Consider the following 27,450-nt stretch of genomic DNA (forward strand, 5'->3'; position numbering starts at 1 on the left):
ATACCTAACGCATGCGCAAGACGACCTAGATACTTGATATCCAATGTGCCTACCTCTAGGCCCGGCGTATCACTAAAATAAATGATAGGCACGGGATATTTGTGAGCTAGAATCCCCCGCATGTAATACACACATGAGGCAGATGATAGGCCTAGATCAAGGTATGAAATTGATTCTTCTTTAGTGTACTATGTACAAGAAATCACCCCATTTTTATGGGCTTTGTTGACTAGCGCAGGTCCCCGAGATTTCGAAAAGAATAGAAACTGGGCGCTGGAGGACCCACATGAGCTTTGGTCCCCCTACAATGCCTAGTAGAGCTTCTCCAATGGATCGCCATAGTCGTCATGGCTTGCTACGTGGTCCCCTTGCTAAATCTTAGGAAGTAGTAAGTACCGTGTGGCTTCACAGATATAACCTAAGTACGCTTAGATACTGTTGATACATCGGCGACACCGACTCTCCTATAACAAATTAACCCTAGGGCCTAAGTTCGCTAGCTGCTTCTCCAACTAGACGATCTACAGTATACTATACCAGTTTTTCCCAGACTTGGCATATTTTGAGGTTAGCCAACTTGGTTAGGTCGGTTTAGGCGGCCGGCGATATCTCCTTCAATACCGGATCGTCTAAGTACCTAAAGCCTAAATTGCGCAACATAAGTGCGTACAAATAGGACATCAGAACAGGAAAGATCGGCAATATAAAGTGACTAACGTTACAGTATTGGATGCTGTGTGGTTTGTCACTCTCAGCCTCATCCGGACCAAATGAGGCTTGCACCGTTTCTCCGCAGAAACACTACTTCTCGTATTGGGTCACAACTAAGAGTCAGGTCACGCTGATTCACGTCTATCTTGGTTCACTAACCAGACACGTAGTCGGATGGCTAAGATGTATCACATTTATTAATACGGGATCGGTCAAATTCAAAGTCAAATTTCTGTGAGAGATGACCAGCATATACTGTAGATGTCTTAGGTAACAATATCCTCATCGTCTACCGTACCTATTAACTTATAGCCTTAATTTATTAATTGCTATGTAAGTCACTAGCGGAGGATGCAAGATCTCAGCTCATGTCTTTCAACTAAAGTAGGCGGCATATAGCTATATGCTCAAAAACTAACCATGACCTCAATCTAATATCTCCTAAATGAATTTCCTAGACAGATAACTCCCTTCTAGAAGGATTCTGCGTCTGCCATTGTCTGAAGCTAGTCGATATTCGGCATAGTCGCTCTTCTCAATTTCTGGAATGGAATATTACTTAATGCTTATGCTATATGAGATGCCTGATATATGTTGTCTGTGCTTGATATCTACTGGATAAGCATCCTGCTTTTTAAAAATGGTGATGGTGCTGCGCGTCTTTGCGCCTGGGGTTATTGTTTGGCTTCTAGAAATACCTCATGAGTTAGCTATACTATGTTGATTTCAGGGCTAGTTTCATTTGTTGGATTTGAAGTTGCATTGATCACCGTCGTTGTATTACACGGAGTCCAAACACAACATAATGCCGATCCTACAGCCACCCGTCATACATGATATAACACAACCCGAATACCCGGTTACTCGACTCGTGTCTAGTCTAATCAGCGTCTCTGGATTCTGATTGGTCGACTAATATAAGTAAAGGGGGTCGCGTTGGCGAGGCTCATTTACGAAGTAGCCTTAAGATCAACTTCGATCTAAATAGCGAGCGAATCACGGGCCGTCTCGGTCTTAGCTGTTACTGTTGTTGGCATCTCATATACATTCCACATACGAAGCAGATACATAATGATACAGTAACCCTTGTACACATAGTCCACTATTTGGATAATATGGGCCACGATGTAGCCTAGACTCGTGCCAATAAGGCTGATAGGTATTCGTCTGCTCCAAGGTCCCGCAGAAAAGCGATCCACGAGTCCCACTGCAAAATACCATATCTGACTTGTTCTATCGCTTGACCCAGGCGGGCATCTTTCTCGCTTTGACATGACCAGCCTTCTTCCTTTCGACTTTCCTCGGATCACGAGTGAGACAACCGGCTTGATGGATCATGTTAGAAAGGTACTAGGCCAAAATTTGTATGGATTTTGTTTCGACTTACCTTTTTTAAGGGGCGTTTTTAATGCCGGTTCGTGGACGGCTAAGGCCTTGGAAACAGCCATTGCGAGCGCTTCGGCCTGCCCAGTAGTTCCACCACCCTCTACAAGAGCCCAGACGTTGTACTTGTCCATTCTGTCCATTACTTTTAGTCCCCAGAGTGCGCTTTCTCGGTCGTGGACTCTTCCGAATGCATCATTAAGGGTCTTTCCGTTAATAAGAACTTCCCCTGTTCCCTGTACAAGCCATGCTCGCGCAACTGAAGATTTCCGCCTCCCAACACCATGCGACCTGCCAAACCTATCGATCGGAATAGGTTTTGCTCGATTGAGATAGAAGTTGATGTCTCTTTTGAACGGTCGGAGACCTTGCTGGACCTCCTCTGGCATTAAATCAGGGTGAATTTGATTTAACCTTTTGGCCAGCCCAATACAGGCTGCGTAATCTCTTGCTTTCACTGCTTCACCAACTGCCAGACGGTACTGCTCCTTTGTCTTCCATGCCACCCGCGGCGCTTGGCCAGGAGGGAGAAAAGGAAGTCGCCCATATTTCCGTGCGAGGTCCTGAACTAGGACGAAACTATCGTTGAATTGCGTATGTCGCGAGAAGTAGGAAGGTGACAGCGGCATAGGACGAACATGCGCTATTTGTAATTCGGCTGCATCGGGGCTTTGTGCTAGAGCCGCCTCCAATCGACCAAATGCATCATCGTCTTGGCGAGTCGTGGTTGTTGTGAATGTTCGGTGTGTTTCCGAGCTCATACAAGCTTTTATAGATGCTGAGAGACTCGGTTGTCGGGTCGCTGTCGCCCGGAGGTCTCTAAGACAACGAAGGCCATATCTTAGAGAGGACATTATATTTATCGTAACCTCGTCATGGCCTTGCGCCTACTAAATCGATCGATCAATAGGTCGGAATGTTGGGCGTATTTTATAGGTGTGATAGGCTTGATGGGGACTTGGTTTGCATCAATTGAAGCACTTTTTCAAATGCAATGCCCGATGGAATTCAATTGGACGGTGTATTAGATATTCCGATTACCGTCTACCCTGATAGCGTGGGAAGGAGGGGTCCGAACCTGCAATTCAAATTGTTTCGACCAGACTCTACATAAAGTGGGGGTGTTAGTGCCTGATGGAAATTTGAATTAAGCCAGAGAGAAATTGCCCCGCTTCTTACTTTTGCGAGAGTAGAAAAAAAAAATCTGTGACTCCCAAGTTAACTTTCAACTTTCCCCTCCTCTCATCTTCTACTTGACAAGCACCAGATCTCAAAATCACAATGGCGCCATTCGGAAAGATCTTTACCAAGGAGGTAAGTAACAATAACTAAAGCTGTCTTATCTTATTTTTCTACGCAAATACTGACTTGTGTCCGTCGCGCAGCTTAACCCCCGCTCTACCGCGATCCTCGCGGTTGCGAAGGCCAATGGGTTGGACCTAGACATCGTCGAGGCCGACACAGTTAACCCGTCTCCTGAGTTCCTCAAGGCGAACCCCCTTGCCAAGATCCCTACCTTCGTTGGCAGCGATGGCTACACCTTGACTGAGTCTATGGCCATTGCCATCTACAGTATGTACTTGATACTTTCTAAATTGAATTCGTATTCCCAACACCTCTACCAACGGCATCAAATGATGACCTAGACATTATTCTAACAGTTATCCCTATCTGAAAATCTCTGTTGATCATGGTTCTACTTTCTGATCTTGCCTTTTATTTATTTATTGCTTATTCACAATTAAAATGATGTGGGAAATTACTAATTTCTCATTGTTCAGTCACCTCTCAGAACGAGAAGACCACCCTCCTTGGCAAGACTAAGCAAGAGTAAGTCATAGTCTACTAGCAATACCTATAGAATCACGCACTAACATTGCATAGCTACGCTTCCATTCTGAAGTGGACGTCATACTTCAACACTGAGGTCCTTCCCAAGCTTGCTGGCTGGTACCGCCCTCTTTTGGGCTTTGAGCCATACAACAAGAAGGGTGTTGAAGATGCCGCCAAGAACTCGGAGAAGGTCATCTCCGTTGTCGAAGAGCACCTTCTTCACAACACCTACCTTGTTGGCGAGCGCATCACTCTTGCTGATCTGTTCGCTGCTGGTATCATCTCGCGCGGCTTCCAGTACTTCTTCGATAAGAAGTGGCGCTCTGAGCACCCCAACGTCGCTCGATGGTACGAGACTGTCTACAATCAGCCCATCTACGCCGATGTCTCCAAGCCTCTTGAGCTTCTTGACGCCCCCAAGTTAACCAACGTCGCCCCCAAGAAGACCGAGCAGGCTAAGCCTAAGGCTCCCAAGGCTGCTGCCCCTAAGCCCGCAGAGGAAGAGGAGCCCGCACCTGCTCCCAAGCCCAAGCACCCTCTCGAGGCTCTTCCGCGATCAGAGTTCGCTCTTGACGACTTCAAGCGCTTCTACTCGAACAATGACGAGGACGTTTCCTTAAAGTGGTTCTGGGAGAACGTCCCTTTCACCGACTACTCCATCTGGAAGGTCAAGTACAAGTACAACGATGAGTTGACATTGACTTTCATGTCCAACAACCTGATTGGTGGATTCAACACCCGTCTTGAGGGCTCTCGCAAGTACCTCTTCGGCTGTGCCTCCGTGTACGGCGAGAACAACGACTCGGTCATCGAGGGCGCCTTTGTCATCCGAGGCGATCAATACCTCCCTGTCTTTGACGTCGCTCCCGATTACGAGAGCTACGAGTTCACTAAGCTGGACCCTACCAATGCTGAGGACAAGGCCTTTGTCGAATCCATGTGGACATGGGACAAGCCTGTCGTCCACAACGGCAAGGAGTACAAGCACGCTTCCGGCAAGGTCTTCAAATAAGCTATCGCATTGTTATGAGGATGTATGGTTATGAGCTAACGAGTTTATGCAAAGAGGGCCGGCTTAGGGATAGGGATAATGAATACCAGACCCAAAGAGGTTAACTTATAAGTAGCACTAGGTTTCTATGTAGTACCTAAAATATGCTAGTCGTCAAACCATTCTATGTCTTTTGAAGTGTCGTGCATGTCCTAAATTTTATAAAGAAGCGGGGAAATTGAATGCTTATTTTTAGTAACTGGACAAATGAATTCAGCTAGTAGCTAACATATCCGGAAGAAAGAGATGCACATTCATTGAAAGAGCCCTAATGACTCATCTAGTAAGTCGCCTATACTTGGCTACTATATAGCTTTTAGCATATCTAAGGTGAGGTAGGTTTACTCTACTCAAACTACTTATTCACAAGCTACAATATCCAGATTAAAATTCCATAACATCTTACGATTTACACTAGTTATTAATTTACATCAACACTATAAAGGATATTATAATTATGAAGGGCACCCCAAGAACTCATCACACACGAAACCGGGACGAAGTCGGCCTCATACTCACGAGTCCCGACAGCCAACCTACATTATGTTCTGTCATGTAAAACGACGACCTTTTATAAGGATAGCATAAGTACCAATATATAACATAGAGTCAGAACTTAGAAGAATAGAGTTAGGGCTTAGCAGAATAAAAACGGGGGAGATTAAGTGTTGAAAAATAGGCATGAGTAATGATGGAGGGAGGGAACTAGTTAGGACTGGCTTATGAGAAAATGACAGATGACTCCTATAACAAGGTTTTAATAAGGCTTGGAATAATTTCAATATATTAATAATTTTCTAAGGTCTTAAGGTTCATAAAGATCCTTAATTTAATCTAGAAAATCCTAACTTATTTGTAAATAATCTTAAAAAATGTATTTTCATACTTAATTTTTCTATATTAATATGTTAATTTTATAATATAATTTACTTACATTATTTTATAATACATTTTATTTAATAGTTATAAAAATAGTTATTTTAACCGTTTAATTAGCTTTTAATTATTTTATATTTTAATTAATAATTTTTAACCATATTATTTATATAACATCATTTTTTTTTTTAATATATTTATTTTTAAATTATTAAAATTAAATTTATAATAAAAGGTTTACGTTTTTTAATAAAACTTAAAAATCTGTAAATTTATTTAAATTTTATTAATAAAATATAATAATTATTTATTTTACACTTTTATTTTTAAAATATTTATAAAATTCTTAAATTTAATATTTTTTAATTAACCATTTATTTTATTTAATTAAATATTTTACATTTTTTTAAATTTATATAAAATTTTTAATTTTATTTATTTTATAATTTTTAAATTTTATTAAAGTTATTTTTTATAAAATTTAATTAATATTAAATAAAATTTAATTATTAACGCAATAAAGTTTAATAAATAAAATATAAAAAAAATTATAAATTTTTTACTTTTTAAATAATTAAAATTTAATAATAATAAAAAATATTACTTTTTAAATTTTAAAAAAATTAAATATTGAATAAAGTTAATAGCTTTAGTTTTAGTGTTAAACTTTTATAGATTTGATTTTAAAGACTTATAAATATAATCTTATAAAATATATAAATGGAAATAAAAAAAATGTATTCATTATAAAAGAAATTATTTATAATGGGTATATGTAACCATAAGGGGTATTTATATTAAGATTATTATTATATGATTAAAAATAAAATTATATAATATCTTACTTTTATTTATATTTTTTTTTTAAATTTAATCAAAGTTATGAAATTAAATTTAACCCATAAAATAAAGGTTAAAACCTTAAAATAACAATATATACAAAGATCGAATCCAAAATTTTAAAAGAAAAAAAAAAAAAAAATATTACTTTAATTATTAAAGCTATTAATCAAGCTTTATATAATACTGTTATCTTAATATTTATCCTAATATCTTTAATATTATTAATTTTATTAAGTTTTAAATTATATTTTAAATTTATATACGATATAATTTAATTTAATTAAGATTTATTAATTAGTTATTTTTAAGATATTAAGTTTAATTATAATATTTATTAATAAATTAAATATATAATAAACATATAAAAAATTATATAAGTTTTTTTTACAATAAATTTAGTTAATTTCTTTTTTTTTCTCTTTTAATATTATATTAAAATAACCTTTATAATTAATTATTTATTTTCTTTAATATTTTAATCTTAATTTAATTTAAATAAACTTTAATATTAACTAAACTTTTACTTCCTTTATAATAAATTTATTAATTAATAAATTAATTAATTATTTTTTTTATGTTTAATTTTTCTAATTATTTTATATATTAGGTAAAATATAATTTAAAAAACATTATATAATTATTTTTAAATATTTTTAAAAATAATTTATAATAATTGTTAATATTTTTATTAAACTTTATTACCGTATTTTTTTATGCGTTAATAAAGCTAATTTAATCTTTTAATATTTAATTAATTAAAATAATATTATAACTTTTATATATATTTTTATAATTAAATAAATTATAATAATTATAATAATATTTTTTAAATTTTATTATATTTTATATATATTAATTAGGTAAAAATATTGGAAATTTAAAAATTATATTAATTTAATAATTAATAAATAATGTAATTATTAAAATTTTAAATAAGGTTTTTAATAAGGTTATAAATAAAATTATATTATATTATATTATATTATATTATATAAATATTAAAATTTAATTAAATTAGGTAAATAAATATTTTTAAATTAGTTAATAATTAATTTAATTAAATTATTTAAACTTTATTTAAATTATTAATTAAAAATATTAATAAAGCCATTATAAATTTAATTATTAATTAATAGGTGAGCTTGGGTATTAACTATTAAGGTGGCTATTTAACCTGATCAAACCACAATAAAGCATTTTTAATAATATGGTCTTTTTAAAATTAAGGTTGTGGTTTAAATTGCTATATAGTTGTTATTAAATAAGGCTAGTAGTTTTAGCTTTGATATCAAACCCTTATAAATTTAATTTCAAAGATTTATAAATATAATTTTATAAAATATATAAATGGAAATAAAAAGAATATATTTATTATAAAAAAAATTATCTATAATAAGTGTATATAACTATAAAAGGTATTTATACTAAAATTATTATCATATGATCAAAGATGAGATCACATGATACCCTGCCTTTATTTAATATCTTTTTATTTAACTTTTTAATTAATTATTTAATTTTAATATTTTTTATATTTAATATTATTAATTATTTTTTTTTTAAATATTAAAACTTTTTTTTTTTTTTTATTTATTTTTTTATTTATTATTAGTTTTTTTTTAAATATATTTATACATTTATATAAACTTATTTTATTTAATATACATATAAATAATTATTTAAATTTTTAAAGAAATTTATTAAAAAATTATAAATAATAAAATAAAAATTATAATTTATATAAAATAACATTATATATATTAAAAATAATATAATATTATTATATATAAATTTTATTATAAATAATAAATTTTCTTAATTAATTATTTTATAATTAATAAATATTTTAAAATATATTTTAAATATTTAATTAAATTATTTTATTTAATTATTAATTTAAAAATAAAAAATAATATTTATTTATAATTTAATATTAATAAATTTAAAAAAATTTTACCATAAATAAATAATAAATTTAAAATTTTAATTAAAAATAATATTTAAAAAAATTTTATATAATCTTTAATAAAATTTAATAAAAATCTTAATTAAATTAAAGGTTTTTTGTTCTTTTATTTTAAAAAATACAAAATATGCCATTTTAATAAAAAAATTAATTATAACTTAAATAAAATTACAACCATTTAATAAAAAAAAATTAATAATAAAATTTATAACAATAATATACCATAATTAATAATATAATTCCATAAATTAAAATAAACCATAAAATATATATTTATTAATTTTATTATATTAATATTTAAAATATCCTTATATATATTCTTTTATTATAATTTTAATATTTAACCATCAAAAATTTTATATAATAAATTCCAAAATTTTATTTATTCCTATATATTTTACTATTAATATATTATATTTTAATTTCATAACATCTTTTTAAATATTTTAAAATATTTAAAATTAACCCTTTTTATATAAAAATTCTTTTTTTAATTTAAAATCTTTTCCAAGATTTTCTTTTTTATTTATATATAAAAAATCATTTTTTATTTTTATCTTAATTTTTTTTATAAATTCAAATAATCATTATAAAATTAAAAAATTATTTAATTATTTAAAAATAAAAATTATTATAATTAAATATATTATTTTAAATTTTAAAGATATTAAAAAATATTTTTTTTATAAAATTATTATAATTAATTGGTTTTTAATTTCCCTTTTTTTAAATTAATATTAAATTAATTTAAATAAAATATTAACTTTTTTATTTTATTATTTTAAATAATAATTAATAATAAATTAATATAAAAATAATTTTTATACCTATTAAATTTACTTTTTATTTAATACTTTTATAATAATAAAATAGGTAAGATTTTAATAATTAAAATATACTTTAATATAATATTAAACTTTTTTTAAATAATATTTTTATTTTTAAAAATAATTAATTATTATTAATAATTCTTTATTATATATTTTATAATTTATCTTTATTAATATTAGTTTTTATAAATGAAAAATTATAAGATATAATTTTTTATTATTTTTTATTTATAAAATAATTTTAATAATAACTTAATTTAAAATATTGATTTTAATAAAAACCTTTTTTTTTAAATTAAAATAAATTAAAATAAAAATAATAATATATTTTTCTTTTAATTTTTTAAAAATTACTTTTATTTCTTTTATTTATTTTAATCCTTTTTATTTCTTTTATTAATTTTTATAATTAAATTAACTATTTTTAAATATTTATAAATAAATTTCTTATAAAAATTTAAAAAATTTATAAATTATTATAACTTTTTAAAATTAATTAAAATTTTTTAATTAATAATATATTTAATTTTATTAAAAAATATAAAAATATCATTTATATTTATAATATAATTTAAAAATTCTATTTTTTTAACTATTTATTTATATTTTTATATTATTATTATAAAATTATAAATTATAAATCTTTTAAATATTTCTTTAATAATTTTATTATATTTTTCTTTAATATTAACGTAAATAAATAAATTATTAATATATATTAAAAAGCTATTATTAATTATATTTTTAAAAATATTATTTATTATAGTTTAAAATATAATAAAAACATTATATAATTTAAATAATATAATAAAATATTTAAAAAATCCATATTTATACTTAAATACCATTTTTTATTTATTTCCTTCTTTAATATAAACCAAATTAAATCCTATTTTAAAATTTATTTTAATAAATTATTTAATAATTTAAAATTAATTTTATATTTTTAAAATAAAAGGAATAAAATATTTAATTAATATAATAATAGTATATAATTTATAATAATTTATTATTAATTATAAAAGATTTTTAAAATTTAATTTTAATATAAAAAATATTAAAAATATATAAAAAAAGGTTAATTTATATATTTTTCTTATCTTAATTATATTATTTAATTATAATTTTAAAACCTTAAATTTTATTTTATTTATAATATATAAAGATTTTTAAAAAAGAATCTTTTTTTTTATTAAATTTATTATATAATTTTAAGGTTAATAATTAAGAAATTATTATTTTATTTCTTTTATTATAATAAAAATAAATTCTTTAAATTTTATAAAAATTTTATTTAATAAATCTTTAATTTTATTGGTAATTTTTAATATATATTATATAATATTTTATATATAATATTATTAATAATATTTTAAAAAAAAATATATATTATTTAGGTTTATAAAAATATTAATAAATTAATAAAATTTAAACTATCATTATAAAAAAATAAAATTATAATTATTATTTATAATATTAAATTTGAAATTTAAATAAATATAATAATTTAATTTATATTTTAATATTAATAAATTAATATAATAATAATTTTTTTTAAATAATAATTATATTAAATATTATTATTTTTTTTAATATTATTTTTTTAATAATAAAAAATTTTTAAATCTTAATTTTTATTATAAATAAAATTATAATTAATATTTTTATATTAAATAATATTTTACTTAAATACTTTTTATTATTATATAATATTATTATTTTAATAATAAATTTTTTTTAATTAAAATTTTTATTTTATTTTTTTTTTAAAATTTATAAATTTATTAATTATTTTTTTAATAATAATTAATTTAATAAAATAATTATTTTAATTTAATTTTAATATTTTATAAAATATAATATAAAAGGTTTTAAAAAATTTAAATTAAAATCTTTAATTTTAATAATAAAACGGAGAATATTAATTTTTTTTATTATTACGTTAATTTTAATTTTTTTTTATTATAATAAAAAAAACTATTTTTTATTATTTTATTTCTTTTTAATAAAAGAAACTTTTTTTAAAATAAGTAAAAATTCTTTATTATTAATATTTTTTTAATAAAATATATTAATATATTATATTTATTTTTATTATATTATTAATATATTTTTTTATCTTTTTTATATTAATTAATATTTATTTAATTAATTTCTATTAAAATTTCTTTATTAAAAAACTATTTTTAATTTTTAAAATTTAATTTAAACTTTTTATTTATTTTTAATCTATTTTTTTTTTAAAAAATCAATTTAAATTTAAATTAAAATAAATTTTTTTATTATAATTATTTTAACTTAATTTTAAATATTTTAATATTAAAAAAAAATCTTTTTTTATTAATAATAATCCTAAATTAATAAATATATTTTTATAAATTTATCCAATTTTTTAAATTACTATTAAAATTTTTTTATTAATATTAAAAATTTTTTTTTATTTAAAATAAACCAATTTAATAATTTTATCAAAAAAAATCTTAATTATATAATTTTAAAAAATTATTTCAAATTATTAAATTACTTTATTAAAATTTATAAACTTTATAATATATTAAATTATATTTTTTTAATATTTAAATTTATATATTTTTTTAAAATTTTTATATTTTTTAAAAAAGTTTTTAAAATATTTTTATAAAACCAATATATAATTAATTTATTAATTTATAAAATATAATTATTTTATTTAATTTAAGTATTATTAATATTATAATTAAATTTTTTTTAATAAATAATAATTTTACTTAATTAATATAAATATAATTTTTATAGAAATTTTTAACGTATATTTTTAAATATAATTTAATTTTTAATTATTATACGCAAAATTTAAATAAATCTTTACCATTATAAATAAATAATTTATTTAAATATATTAAATTAATAATTATTAAAACAAATTTAATAAATTTTTTTAATGTTTATAAAAATTTATTTTTTATTATATTATTACGTTAAAATTTAAGATTTTATTTAGGTTTTTTTTAACCTAATAATAATTTATAAGATAATTTTTAAAAAAAAATTAAATAAATTAAAATTATTACCATTATTATTTAAATTTTTTAAATTATTTCCAAGAATTTTTGGCATATTTTAAAAAGGATTAAACTTAAATTTAACTTTTTTTAATATAATAAAAAATTTTATTTATATAATTTTAAATTAGATACAAATATTTTTCAATATTTATTAAATTTATATATTTTATAATATTTATATAAATAGTAAGTTTTAAAATTTTTTTTTAAATTAAAATATTTGGTTAAAAATCTTTTAAATATTATTAATTAATAGTTTTAAAAAAAATAATTAATAAAAAATTTAAATATAATTTTTTTACTTATATTTTATATAATTAAATTAACCAAAATATTTTAATTATTTTTAATTTTTTTAATAAATTTAATTAAAACAATTTTTATATAAATTTAAATTTCTTTTATTTATTTTTTAAAAATTTTATTTATATATATAAAATTAATATAATTTTAAATAAAAAGGTTTTTAATTTATTTTTTTTTTATATAACCTAAATAATTATTTATCCTAATAAATTTTTTTAAAATTTTTATTAAATTTAAAAAATTAAAAAAATATTATATTATTTTTTAATAACTTCTTTTAATTTAACAATTATTAATTATTAAATTTTATTTATTTAAATAAAATAGGTTATAATTTTTTAAATTTTTTTAAAAAAAATAAAACTAAATTATTTTATTTATTATTTAAATTAAACAATTTAATTAATTAAAACTATAATATTAACCTATTACATTTATATTATAAAATTATATAAAATTTATATTATTTTTATAAATTTTATTTATTAAATTGGTAAAATTTTATAAAAATTTATAAAATTTCTTTATTTATAAATATAATTAAATTAATTATTTAAAAAAATTTTATATAATAAAATTAATTTTTTTAATTTTAAATATTTTATATATAATTACATTATAATTTTAAAGTTTATAAAAAATAAAAACATTATTTTTATTTAAATACGTAAATTTTATATCAATTAATTAAAATAATAATAGTTTTAAAATGTTAGGTCGAATAAAAAAACAATTGTTTTATTTTTTAAGAAAAACTTTTCCTTTTAAAAATAAATAAAAGTTATATTTAACTTTTTTTTTAAGGTTAATTTTTTTAAAAATAAATAATATAATTTTGCAGTTTTTAATAGCGTTTATTTTAGGTTATATAAAAAAAGAAATAATTTTTAAAAATATAAGTTTAATTATTTAAAAATAATTTAACCTTTAAATTTCTTTAATTAAAAGTTAAAAAAGTAAAGAAAAAAAAAAGGTTAAAAAGTTAAAAAAATTAAGATTAAAAATAATAAAGTTAAAAAAAAATTGTAAATTTATATGGTTTTTAAATTAAAATTTTAAAATAATATAAAATAATTAATAATTTAAAATATACGTATATTTTTAAAAAAATTAACTTTTTTTAAAATAATAAAAAATTATTTATAATAAGGTTTTAATAAAGTTTAAAATAATTTTAATATATTAATAATTTTTTAAAATTTTAAAGTTTATAAAAATTTTTAATTTAATTTAAAAAATCTTAACCTATTTATAAATAATTTTAAAAAATATATTTTTATATTTAATTTTTTTATATTAATATATTAGTTTTATAATATAATTTATTTATATTATTTTATAATATATTTTATTTAATAGTTATAAAAATAGTTATCTTAATTACTTAATTGGTTTTTGGCTATTTTATATTCTAACCAATAATCCTTAGCCATATTGTCTGTGTAACACTCCTGATGAGTTCGTTAGGGTAATGTGTAATAAATAATGAATCTATGTCTTTGGTGGTATGTCGTATATAATTATTTTATGAACATGATCTATTATATGAGCGGTACCGGGGACTTTCGTGGAAACTTGCCAGCTATACATAACTATCTACTTCTGTATTTTCTTCCCCTTCGCCAGTACTTGGACGGTGCGATAGTTAGGCACCTATGACTGCCTTGCCTTGTAAAACATTGAAATTAAGACGGGGATGTCTTATATACTAGTTACTTTATGAATATTATATCAAGAAGTTTTTCCTCTTGTCCATGGATAGGATAGGATAGGTCAAAGTACACGAATATAAGTAAGCTTGACGTAAACAAACTTGACCTCTAGCACGAAGAGGGTTTGGAATTTTTGCCCCTTATGTTCTTAGTGGATTATACGCAGGGTTTACAAGTGTTCTTGTTACCTCGCATAAGGGCCATATACCCGGGGCCGAGAGTATCGATATATATCCCAATAGTACCTACTTCTTCCACGTACGACCATAGGATCTGGAAAATTCGGGATCCCGTCCGCTCTCCCCTAGACAAGCCGGATACCGCCGGACTAGTAGTTGGGTCGGTGACGACCAGCGAATCCCTGGTGTTGTACGTTTATTTTTGTTTATTTTTATTTTTTATGTTTTATTTTTTTACTTCTAATACCCTTCTTTTCTGAGGGGCTTTTTTTTCTTTTCTGTAATATATTGGTCTTGGGTTTACTATTTTCTTGATTTTTAATTTGGCGTTGGTATTGATGTTGCGTTTCTTGAGTTGTGTTAGGGGATAAGTGGGTTAGGGGTGGATTCAGGGGTAGATGTACTCCTATATAAGAGGCGCACAGCACCCTCAGAGGACAGAAGACTAAGCGTTGATAGTTCAATTAAACTATCCCGAAATTTACTTTATGTATGAAATCAATCAAAGATTCTCTCTAATAAACCAGCCTTATCAGCCCCTATTTAGCTGCGTTACACTTGTCTACTTGACTTAAGGCTATGTACTCAGGCGCTACTTGGAGTATAACTAGGGAACATGTTATAATATAAATCTCCTTGACGTAACTTTTATCTCCCAAGATGCAATAGAGCTACGAATTATCCCCTGTATTTCTCTATAACCCCTTAATCACTCCGCTTATACGGGGAATTTTAGTACCTCACCATCGGCCCCTTTAACGTATTGAGTAAGGATAACTTAGCTACCATCTAACTAACACGAATCGGCTCTATGAATCTCTCTAGACCCCCATGTAAGAACTAACCGAGACTACCGAAGGATTCTACTTATATATAATACCTAGGTTTCATTCATACCGAATGGCAACCCTGGATACATGGCATACATATGTATGCTACAGGAAAGATAGCCTTTAAAAATACCACCTGTACGGCGAAAAGCTCAATGTAGATTACTCGTGAGTAAATTCCTCATAACCGTCTGGGTCAGGGTGCGCTAAGATACCTTCTACCCATACACCGCTCCTCGACTTCAACGCTAACAAGCTGTCGTCTACCTCACATATGAGATCACTACAAACCTCTCGTTCAACATGAACTTCCACAGACTGGATATTGGTGATATCCATATTGATCATAGTAGTAGGAAGATGTTCTTGTTTATGTCGCTTATAGTAGTACACTGACGTGCCCTCGAAGCAAAACTCTACGAAAAACAAACGGATGGTACTGTTTGGCGAACCAATATGTCTCACTGGCCATACCAAGTCGACTGATTCTCTCACGATATCGATGCCCCTTTCTTCCGCAAGTGTGGGTCGTGGGTATGGGTTGATATCAGGGAAGTCTGGCCAGCTCGGTAAGAAGCGAGGATAAGCTATGAGGAACAGGTATTGTAAATTGATAAGTTTATCCTTGATGCACTGGACAATTTGCATCCATTGGCTGAAATCGGAATAGCATAGATGGATTTGCAGTGATCGAATATTGTGTAATAATGTATGGCTAGAGATAAAGCTGGTAAAAATTTCGGTTACTTCTTTTCCAAGTTTGGGTGACATGTAGTGGTCGTAATTTATAGTGAGGTGATTCATGGAGAAGAATACACTCTGTGCGGCTGCATAAAACTCCTTACTGACCAGTAACAATGGTGTCGGAGGCTGCCAACAACGGCAATGTGGTGAGTAAGAGGCATGTCTTACACTGCAAAAGCAACCCGTAATACAAGCATATCTGCCCTCCACATTTCTCCCACAAGCTTGAAACTGGCAGGCATAATGGGTACAGTCGCTACAATTCTGATGTGGGCATAATATTCGGCACTGATCTCTATCACCAATACATGCTCTGTGGGCATCAGGGTGACATGTATGAAACGGAGGTTCGTATGGTGCTTCACAAGAATAGTGCTGGAGACAGTATTTATGATCTGAGATCCATTGAACATGATTTAAAGGCGTAACTAGGTCAGTATACCTTAATATCTCCAGCTGGATCTCCAGTGGAAGACGTAGAAAGGGAAAGTTTCCGGGTTTGAGTTCCCGCTGTCCTAGGGCATGTAGGGCAGCCTTTCGAGCTATGTCTTTAAGTTGGCTATTAGGCTTGTGACTGAGTCGGATTTCGCAGCTGGACAAGGAATGTAGGTGACGAAGGGGTGTAACAGCAAGGCATGCGGTCTCTTCATCATCCACATCGCAAATTAGGCTGAGCTTAAGGTTTTGAGGTTTCATTTGCGAACTGATAAATCGTACTGTATCTTCCCAGCTTTCGAGTAGAGTATGGTGATCGGGGATAGTGCTAACTATTGGTCTGATATCGCTGCGACATTTTGGAAGCTCGCCACAACAATTCCTGAAATACATAGCGTTCAGGGAGAACTTTAAGGATGATAGAGACGGTATGAAAGAAGTAGGAAGCTGATATAAGGACTGCGGATATTTTGTGCAGAAACGATTGGTGGAGAATAGTAGATGGGATGCTTCTTTGTAGATAGCTCGACAGGTGATAAGTAGATTGAGAGAAAATGTAAGGTCAGGTATGTCTTTGTAGTGTTCTGGTTCCATACGCAGACGGATTCTCCTACGCTCTTCGCGATTCATGTAGATATCGGTGTTGGTGACTAGGCCAGCTGAGTAATAAATGCGATGTCGAATGGTGGCAGGGAGATCTAGAAATGATCGCGGCATAGCTTGTTCCATTTTGCTTCGCTTAGAAAGTAGAGGAAATGGTTCTGTTAGATGAGATGCGAGTAAGATGAGATAAGATGAATTATGAGTATTCTATTGTAGAGTTGAAAGTTTTCTCTTTACGTCAAATGTGACCAATGGATTTGTGGGTGTTGGCTACCTCAAGTTATGTTTGTTCCTTCCAGCTATCTAATATCACGTGTCGTTAAAAAGTGACTTTTCTAACTCTATTAATAATAAGCTGGTTGTAACTTCCTTTGGTCCTCAACTTCGAAGATCGATAAACATTTAGTAAGTCAAGAATCCTCTGTTGGTAAGCTTCAACCTCAATCTCAAGTTATACCTCTTAGCCTCTCTAATTAAAAGTCTGGAAGCTTTCGTAACACCAAACAGGTACCTAACGCTAGGGAGTGGTGTTGTAAGCTCGTTTGGGGTTAGAGGAAGAAAAGACATTCTTTCATGTAAGGGCTCATTACTATGGCGGTTACGATTCCTTGGGAATTATCAACTCTCTGTTACTAAAGCAGGAGCCCCGAAATATGCAACTAACATCATTTAAATGTAGCTGATTTTGATTAAATTATTGTGTTTAGCTGCTTCTCTATTTACTATTTATAACACTGGTCGATTAGAATCTCTTATCTGATCTTTAGCCTCTAAGTATCGTCGCTACGACTTGTTGATTACGATATGTGCGTGCGCAGTTAACGCCGTGGCTGACCTCCCTAGAGCCATACGGCGCGTAAGGCTACCTAATGATCTTAGTATCTTACAAGTCTTACCTTAAAGAGACATATATGATCATTCAAGCCTTTCCAACCTTGATCACTATATGGGAACTTATTGGCTATAGTGGCATTGTTGGTAGATCATCTATAACCACCCTGACTCCAATGATGTAGTGTTCACTATAACCGCCAGGTTGGTGTTAAAATATATCCTAACATGTAATATTTCTTGTCACAAGGATTGGGGGAAGGGAGTATTGGACTATCCATCCAACACTAATCTATGTACGTAGAGAGTTCGTGCAAGATATATAACTCAATGGAAGGACTAAATAGGATAAGAGAAAGCAGAGTCCTACATCCTGATCAGCACCCTATACCTATATCTACATTATATACTTATTTAACAGCTCATATTATATATATTCTTACCACTTTGATCAATATCTGCTGCTTCTTTGGCGTAGCCAGAGCTGTCTCTCGTTATATGCCCCCGGCTGATGGACATCGTGCAATGGAATTGTTTATAAGTAGCCGTGGTAGTTCTGGCGACTTCGATAAAAAGACATGGCACGCCTCATGCATAGAAAACCGGTTTGACGAGATCAATATGGATATTTTACACAGGATAGCCAGTGCGCACTTCAACTGGCTATTAGCCCAGCAAGACCAATATAATATTATCGATCAATTTGGTGGCTGCCTTTTATCCTCCTTGTGGACACCAGATACTAATTCGGTCTATCTTTCGATTAGGGCAAGAGGTCCGTATTGGGGGGTAATTATTAACGATAAATAAGGCGCTCCAGTTTGGCGTTCCCGGGCCGAAAAGTGGAAGAAGAGTAGCAAAGGCGATATTCATGTCGAGGACGCTATGTACATACCATTGATTTGAAGAAGTTAGGAAGAGCGCTGGCCATTCTATCTGGCATCTTCTAGACAGTGGCTCAGCAGAAACAAACTATCCCGAAGGATCTACGATAGCTACCTGGGGCTTTCACGGTCAAGGGGCTCAAAGTAATCCGGCTATAAAGAATGTTAGACATCCAATCAGTTTGTGCAGCGCCAGAGACCAGAGAGGGATGACCTATGGGCAGATGGTAGACGGTATCGGCGTAAAATACGAGCCAGTTACCAATCAACCCCATTCACGGCTGTCTATACGACAAATTAAGGTCTACTTATTCAAACCAAGCATGCCGTGAGTATTAAAGCTGTAGGAGGTGTACCTAGCCACTTATAAATGGACCCCGTTTCTATAAATAAAGGGTCCTCAGAAAATGAGATGTCGTTAAACGGTCTATAAGTGTCTAGCTAGCTAGTTGTTGCCGTGAAAAGAAAGCTCAGTCAAGACTGTTAATCCTGGCATTTTGGATACCATCTGCCCTCATCATCCGGCTAACCGACCGCAACTCAATTTCTTCTTCCTTGGGAGCATCGACTTAAGCGCTGGGCTGCGATAACAAGGTCTTCAATTCCTCAGCAGCTTTCTGTATGGTCGGAATGTGCTCTGCTTCCCAGGCCTTCACGGTCTCGTCTCCTAGTTTCCCTGTGCCGATGATGGCGAATAAGTCCGGCTTAGCAAAAGCTAGCTGAGGCCGCGTTTCGACAACCTTGAGGCCCATGTTGGTGAGAACCCCCTTGGCCTGCTCACTAGCGTTGGCGCCACCTCCACCACCGTAGCTGACGATGGCAACCGGCTTTCCCTTCCACTCGTGCAGTAAGTAGTCGATGGCGTTCTTGGTGCCTCCAGCCATCGAGTAGTTGTACTCGGGGATGACGAGGACATAGCCATCGTACTTGATGATCTCAGCGCTCCAGGCCTTCGAGTGCTCATATTCGAAAGAGGCCTGCTCGGGCACCACTGCCAGTTGTGTTAGGCCGAGTTCCCAAGAGAGATTATAAACTATTTCTTTATATTCTTTGAGGTTGCATAGCAATGTAAAAATGAGAGTGTAATAATGAGAGAAGAGAAAATGCTATATATATAAGAGCCTACTTACTGATGGGAGCTACTTTTTCGTTATAGACGGGGAGGTTGAACTTGACGACGTCCACATCAGTAACGGATATACTGTCTGCTGCCAGAGGCTTCTCGATAATATTCCGGACGAAGCTAGCTACATTGGGTCCAGCCCGGGTACCCCGGGTACTCATTGTAATAACAGCGACTGATTTCGGAGCCATCTTGAAGTTTTTCTTGACGTTAGGCCAAGAGAGCAAGAGAGAGAGAGATGTCTAAGAGAGAGAGATGTCTACGAAAGAGAGTAAGATTTAGTAGGAGGGTGGGCGTGGTGTTTTAAGTCCGATATATTTCACCCTAGGGCATGTACGTCTCAAGGATATATCCGGCTTCGGGTCCCTTAATTATTGTTGAGCTATGGTCTCTTATGTATATAAGGTATCAATGCAGTAGGTCGCAACATTATAACCCGGTGTTAGAGCACATGCAGTATTCGCAGGCTCGGATGTGTGACAAGTCCGCCCCGGCACCGGGGTATTGGATTTGTAAGGAGGATTGCATCTTAAAAAAATGATATCGTAAGCTAAGTACGTGATGAGAAATAAGCTACCTATATGAATTCTTGTCTGTTTCCTATTACGGAATACTCTAGTCTCTAGGCCAGAGACTTGTCGGACTATCGGATCCTTCTTTTTCAACTTATTTACTCTACTATCTACTTCACTACTACACTGGAGTTCGTAACCCGTGTCCATCGGGCACTGGGTCCGTTCGGACGCGGCTTGCGACAAATATTCAATGTCTTTGCATGGCACATGTACATGGTGATATTGTACATTAGAACAGCTCGTTGAATTCTGATTGGACAAAAGCAAGATTTTTGACTAAATTGAGTAAATGGCGGGGCCGATAAATACGTGGGTACTTACTGCGCACACGGAATGTGGGGAAGGAAAGCAACGCCGATGGGTGGGCTACCCTACGCCCGAACAAGGTACGTTTTCCTTATCGCCGATGACCATTTCGGGAACTTATCTTCGAGGAATTGAGAAACTTTTGTAATTGGAGACTTCCGTATTATAGGTGTTATATAATGCTGACAGTTTACCTGTCACAGAAATTACAGCAGAGCCTCCGTATTAACAAATCAAAGCTGCCGAGATTACGCGATCAGCAGCCACAACTCTTCAACCCAGCCTATGTCTAAGACAGAATAATATGACACAAGGTAGTTTCTATGCTTCATTACGTACCCATGCCGACGAGGCTCTCAACTACACGTATTTATGTAAAATTGTCCCCCGCAGAAACAGGACAAAGCCCGGTAGATGAGAATATCCGTTGTGGGGTCCCCGGCCTGGCGGTGATTATGTCCCCGGCTTCACGATATAAAAGAGATTTATTGGTCAACCCGGGATTTTGGAAGCCCGTAATATCTCATCGACTGGACGCCACAATCCGGACACAAAGTTAAATACCGGCTCAATAACGAGCCGAATGATACTCTAGTTCGGTGTGCGAGTAGAGCAAACAGGCGGGACGGAGGAAGTCTCTAAGCCGCCCGGTCGTCTCTCTTACCCCCAAGCTGGACGCGTAGTCCCATCATCACGATCAATAATTCTTATTCTTAAGCGTGCCAAATCTATTTATGTATTGATTGTTGAATCCTCATCTGTCTTAATACGCCTCAGTTGCGCGCCGATTCTGCTCTCAATACAAGGTAAATATCATTATACCATGTAATGAGCTACGAAGATGAACAGACTTCAATAATTGTGTTTCCGAAATCCCATATTATGTCTCCGAAAGACCCAAAAGTTTTTTCGAGGGAACCTATCGCGCTCAAACCCGGAAATCAATAAGCAATTGCTAAACACTTGATAAATAATTAATAAGCGACTAATAAGAACGTGATAAGATGACTTTTCTCAAGAGCATTACCTATTAACGCTTGAACTCGAGGCGGAGTGGGCATTTTAAAGACTCCCTACCTAGCTAGTATTCTGGTATGACAACTATAAGCATTATTGCCAGGTAAAACTAGGATACATCTTAGGTATGTAAGTATGGTCTAGAATTTGCATTTTTAATATACGTATCTTTGCTAGGTTGGCGTCAGTTTTATGAACATTCTTACTCTTGGTCTTCTGGTTTTTCTTCTTCTTTTTGTTAAAAAAATGAAAAAAGGGGGAGGGGAGGGGGAAGTTATACGCTGCCGGTAGTCTCACCTCATGATGGAAAAAGGTGCAAGTGATAGCACTATAAATTAGGTACGTATTAGTTAGCTATCCTAAAATCCAGATGATGAGATGGCCACTCAGTCCTAAGAATAGTCTTCTAATGAAAAAGCTTCATATAATCCCTAAGTATACATCGCCATCCAAACTTTTATTGGCTCGTATCCATCAGGAGAAAGACCTAGCAAGCATGAAAAAACTCCGCTATTCTGCGATGAATTTTGGTCCTAAACTATGGAAGCCAACGGCTATACATAATTTGGTTTAAGATGTCCTATCTATAGTATTAACAAGATTTCAATAAAAGTCATCAGCCCCGAACTAGACTCCGATCCGGTTACAACAACCTGAGCTCACTTTAAACCGGAGTTATGCCCCTTCTTATGATGATACCATCAAGAACTACAATTAGATCATATTTCTGAGCGGCGTATTCTAATACGCTGGTGTTGTGGTATCGTGGGTTGGGAGACAATAGGGTGACCCCGTAGGGTAGCTGCTAAATATGGGGTCTATATAAGGAGGATATGTCTGCCCCGATTCTTGGGTGTATAGATTGATACAATTACCAACTATACTATTAGGTAGCTAGGCCCATGCCTCTTACTACGTACTACACGATCTGTAATGCATGTTTCTTGGACGAATACTACTACATATGTAATGTATACTTAATCCTTGCGCTGGAAATTATATTTTTCTCGAAACCATCTCATGGGTGTAAGCATCTAACCTAGGTATCTTTCGTTATCTCCATTGTTACCCAATAAATATATGCCCGAGTTTACGAGGGGTTATTGTGTCGAATTTTTTCTATGGCCCAATTAGGAAATATTTCTTCGCTCAAATAGGAAAGTAACTCAACTCAATGGGCAGTAACTGGCACGTGCATGATTATGTAAACTCTATAACAATCCCTGACAGATCGTAAGGTATGCTTAGATGTTAGGCATCTTTGTATAGCTATTTCGCCTATCAAATAAGCACTATATTGAGGGTAGGTATTAGGAACGTTAATATTAATAAAGAACGTCTTAAGCAAGTTTAGGTACCCAGGACAACAAGGTGAAAGTCACGTGTAATTCATCTTTATATCGTACCTGTCCTAGAGTTGCCGGAGCTTTCTAATTGTGGGTACCTAGCATCTATGCTGTGCACTTATATGATAATGATGCAGTGATGGTGGGGCATTGGGCTTATCAAAGGACTGTTAGCAGATTTAAGCATATCAACCCCACTATGCCCCTCTTTCATTTATCCCGTACCTAGAAACTGCCTATGCACAGACCACTAGCAAGCTTTATTAGTGGTTGTGGTTGCCTCGTCGGCCAAACACTTGCAAGGCAACAGTAAAATGTCAATAAAAGAATTAAAAAAAAATAGTAATTGGCTTAACGCTAAATACTAAAAGATGCACTACGTAGAAAGCGGAACCTAACATTGTCCAAATCTCCCGCCAACAACTTTTCCTAACCGTAAACGCACACATACACGCATCAACTCTAGCATTCCAACTCTTTCGGCCACGACGAGCAGCAGCCATCATGGCTTCAGACCTGGGCCTTATAGCCCAGATGTTGGATGCGACTCTCGACCCTGTGAAGCATAGGAAAGGTACGTAATAGAGCTCTTCTGCCCCGCCCTACGGTGTCGCATATAAGTTGTCGCTATTCCCACTCTGCGACCACGGCTATTATAGCTTTTAGCTGGCATGCAAACTGATATTTAAATTGTTAATAGCCGAGAACGATCTCAAGGCTGAAGAAAAGAAACCTCAGTTTTCGCTACAGCTGCTCAAGATAGTAGCGACCGAGAATCTTCAACCCAAGACCCGCCTTGCCGCAGCACTTTGCTTCAAGAATTACATCCGACACAACTATGTGGTATGTTGTTATGAGCGGTACAATCTAACGCTATGATACGTTTAATGCTAATTCCTACACTATTTAGGATGAAGAAGGCAACTACAAGCTTCCTATCGAGGAAGTTAACATGATAAAGCAAGAACTTATTGGGCTTATGATTGCTTGTCCCTCTACCATCCAAACGCAGTTAGGTGAGGCTATCAGTATAATTGCTGACTCGGATTTCTGGAGTCGATGGGATACCCTTGTTGCCGATCTCGTATCGCGCTTTTCGCCTGATAACTTTAAGGTCAACAATGGCGTGCTTGAAGTCGCACACTCTATCTTCGTCAGATGGCGGCCGCTGTACCGCTCTGATGATCTGTACACTGAGATCAACCACGTTCTAAACACATTCGCTGCGCCATTCCTAAATCTTCTGGGTGTAAGGACTCATCCCCGCCAGTTGCTCTAGGGTTGCTTTCAGCTAATACTAGGATAGGCTACGGACCAACAGATCACTGCTCATGCCAACGACAAGGAGGCCCTGAAGGGTTACTTCGACACGTTAAGTCTACTCATCAAAGTGTTTTACGATCTATCCTGCCAGGATATGCCGCCCCAATTCGAATCGAATTTGCCACACCTATCGACCCTACTTCACAACTACTTAACCTACGAAAACCCGCTGCTAGAGACAGACGACGATTCAGAAGCTGGCGTAGTTGAAATAGTCAAGGCTGACATCTGTGAAGTTTTGCAGCTTTACGTTACGAAATTTGACGACGATTTCGGCCGATTCGCACAGGTTTTTATTAATAGCGCGTGGAATTTACTCTCCGCAATTGGACCCGAGACTAAGTACGATAATCTCGTCAGTAAAGCGCTACATTTCCTGACGGCAATTGCTGCAAACCCACAGCACTCCCGAGCTTTCAACGACGAATCCGTTTTGGGACAAGTTGTAGAAAAGGTGGTGCTACCCAATGTTGCGTTGAGAGAGTCCGATATTGAACTATTTGAGGATGAACCTATCGAATTTATCCGTCGTGACCTTGAAGGGTCAGACACAGATTCACGACGAAGGGCAGCTACCGACTTCCTAAGACAGCTTCAAGGCGAATTCGAACAATTGGTCACCAATGTCGCAGGAAGATATATTAACCACTATCTGGAGCAAGGCAAGACGAACTGGAAGGACAAGGATACGGCTATCTCACTGTTCTTATCGATCGCAGCCAAAGGAGCGGTGACTGCAGCACATGGCGTCAGGACAGTCAACTCGCAGGTCAATGTAGTCGATTTCTTTCAGCAGCACATTGCTAATGACCTTGTTTCCGATGCGGGTGTCGAGCCAATCTCCAAGGTAGACGCAATTAAATACCTCTACACCTTCCGAAGCCAACTGTCCAAAGAGCAATGGCAGGCTGCGTTCCAACCCCTGATCCAGAACATGGGCTCGTCGAATTACGTCGTTTATACATACGCAGCCATCTGTGTTGAGAGGCTACTATACTTAGCAGATGATTCTGGCGCTCGCTTTTTCGGTAGAGCTGACATCGAGCCTTTCGCGAAAGATCTCCTTGACCATCTCTTCAAGCTTGTAGAGAAGGAGAACTCGCCGGCAAAGATGCAAGAAAATGAGTTCCTTATGCGTTGTATCATGCGGGTGCTAATCGTTATGAACACTGGCATCTCAAGTTTTGTTGATATGGTTTTGGATCATCTAGTTGGGATCACAAATATCATCAAAGCTAACCCGAGCAACCCGCGCTTTTACTATTATCACTTCGAAGCTCTAGGTGCAGTTGTAAGGTAAGTTTCATCATCAAATTACCCCCCTGTGGACTTCAACTAAACAAAGTAGCTTCGGCTCGTCTGGTGGGACGGCAAAATTAGAGGAGCGGCTATGGGCACCTTTCAATGCAATAGTAACGGAAGATGTAAACGGTATGTGCGAAGATTTTTCATGTCGAGATACCCGATACTAATGGATTATATTTTAGAGTTCATGCCGTATGTGTTTCAACTCTGGGCCAAGCTACTGGAACTCGAACCAACCGGCGCACTTCCCAACCAATACCAGGCGTTGGTACGACCTTTGATGATGCCAACGCTTTGGGAAACGAGAGGAAACGTCCCAGCGCTCACGAGATTATTAGCTGCCATAATACCTAGAGCATCCCGCATTATAGTAGCAGAAAACCACATTCAGTCGGTTCTAGGCATCTTCCAGACTCTCCTTGCCGGCAAGAAGACAGAGCAGAACGCGTTCGATTTGCTAGAGTCAATTACTATATCTATCGAGAGGTATGTCTTGCCCAATAGAATCGGTAGTACGCCGCTAACCCTATCCTTAGAAGCGCTTTGGAGCCTTACTTTAAAGAAATATTGTCTCTTCTTTTCACAAAGCTCCAAAAGGCCCCGTCTGATTCGTTCAAGCTTCGATTCGTACGATTCTATCACCTAGTGTCAGCCAGGGTGGAAGCAGGCTTAGGCGCAGATTTCTTCGTCAGCCAAGTAGACCTGATTCAGAACAATCTATTCACTCAGATCTACCTTAGCATCATTCTCCCAAGCTCGGAGCTGCTTGTGCGCCCGATCGATCGCAAACTCGCCGTTATCTCATTCGCCAAGTCGATGGGAGATAGCGCTGCCTTTGCCCAACGTTACCTCAAGGGGTGGCGATTCACATGCGAAGCGATGCTGAAGTTGCTACTAAATCCACCAAAGGTAGCAGGAGGGGTTGGGGATGATGTAGTTAATGAGGCGGACGTAGACGACATCGGCTTCGGCTTAGGTTTCACTGCTCTCAATACATGCAAAAAGACTGCTCGAGATGATTACGCCGAGATCCAGGACATCACGATTTGGGTGCGGCAATACCTTACTGAGGCTAATGCTCGACACAATGGCGCAATTGCCCAATATTTGCAGGTGAGGCTTACGGACGAGGGAAGACGAGCAATGGCAATCTACGTAAGCTAGATGCGGCGGCTGGAATTAGGTAGAGTAAAAATACATGACATAATGGACGGATGGCCATGTGAGAAACGAGCGTCTCAGGGCCGTTTGAAAAAAAGGATTTGTAAGGCTGTTCTCAAAGGATCTTAGTCTTTGGCGTATCACAGGCATACACCCGGCCGCCATAGTTGGTGGCCTACATACTTGAGGTAGATAAGATAAATAGTTCAGTTCCGGGATAAGCGTATCTCGGC

The 27,450-nt window shown here is 32.7% G+C and overlaps 4 protein-coding genes across 4 annotated transcripts; 2 read left to right on the top strand and 2 right to left on the bottom strand.

Moving 5' to 3' along the window:
* Nucleotides 1–1,944: 1,944 nt before the first annotated feature.
* Nucleotides 1,945–2,855, bottom strand: GL218_08179 (37S ribosomal protein S9, mitochondrial; the record flags this gene model as incomplete). The annotated part of the gene is made up of 2 exons (XM_033584972.1): nucleotides 1,945–2,036; nucleotides 2,099–2,855. The coding sequence occupies 2 exons, from the start codon at nucleotides 2,853–2,855 to the stop codon at nucleotides 1,945–1,947; spliced, it is 849 nt and encodes a 282-aa protein (XP_033440870.1).
* A 520-nt stretch (nucleotides 2,856–3,375) lies between these two features.
* GL218_08180 (Elongation factor 1-gamma 1) lies at nucleotides 3,376–4,939 on the top strand (the record flags this gene model as incomplete). Its single annotated transcript, XM_033584973.1, has 4 exons — nucleotides 3,376–3,408; nucleotides 3,480–3,666; nucleotides 3,876–3,924; nucleotides 3,979–4,939. The coding sequence occupies 4 exons, from the start codon at nucleotides 3,376–3,378 to the stop codon at nucleotides 4,937–4,939; spliced, it is 1,230 nt and encodes a 409-aa protein (XP_033440991.1).
* A 14,691-nt stretch (nucleotides 4,940–19,630) lies between these two features.
* Nucleotides 19,631–20,375, bottom strand: GL218_08181 (NAD(P)H-dependent FMN reductase C4B3.06c; the record flags this gene model as incomplete). The annotated part of the gene is made up of 2 exons (XM_033584974.1): nucleotides 19,631–20,052; nucleotides 20,192–20,375. The coding sequence occupies 2 exons, from the start codon at nucleotides 20,373–20,375 to the stop codon at nucleotides 19,631–19,633; spliced, it is 606 nt and encodes a 201-aa protein (XP_033440990.1).
* A 3,557-nt stretch (nucleotides 20,376–23,932) lies between these two features.
* Nucleotides 23,933–27,220, top strand: GL218_08182 (Importin alpha re-exporter; the record flags this gene model as incomplete). The annotated part of the gene is made up of 7 exons (XM_033584975.1): nucleotides 23,933–24,002; nucleotides 24,129–24,271; nucleotides 24,339–24,677; nucleotides 24,735–26,047; nucleotides 26,100–26,182; nucleotides 26,239–26,542; nucleotides 26,593–27,220. 7 exons carry the CDS (start codon nucleotides 23,933–23,935, stop codon nucleotides 27,218–27,220), a joined length of 2,880 nt encoding a protein of 959 aa, XP_033440993.1.
* Nucleotides 27,221–27,450: the final 230 nt, after the last annotated feature.

Source organism: Daldinia childiae, assembly GCF_008694065.1.
Source record: "Daldinia childiae strain JS-1345 chromosome Unknown Scaffold11, whole genome shotgun sequence".
NCBI lineage: Eukaryota > Fungi > Ascomycota > Sordariomycetes > Xylariales > Hypoxylaceae > Daldinia > Daldinia childiae.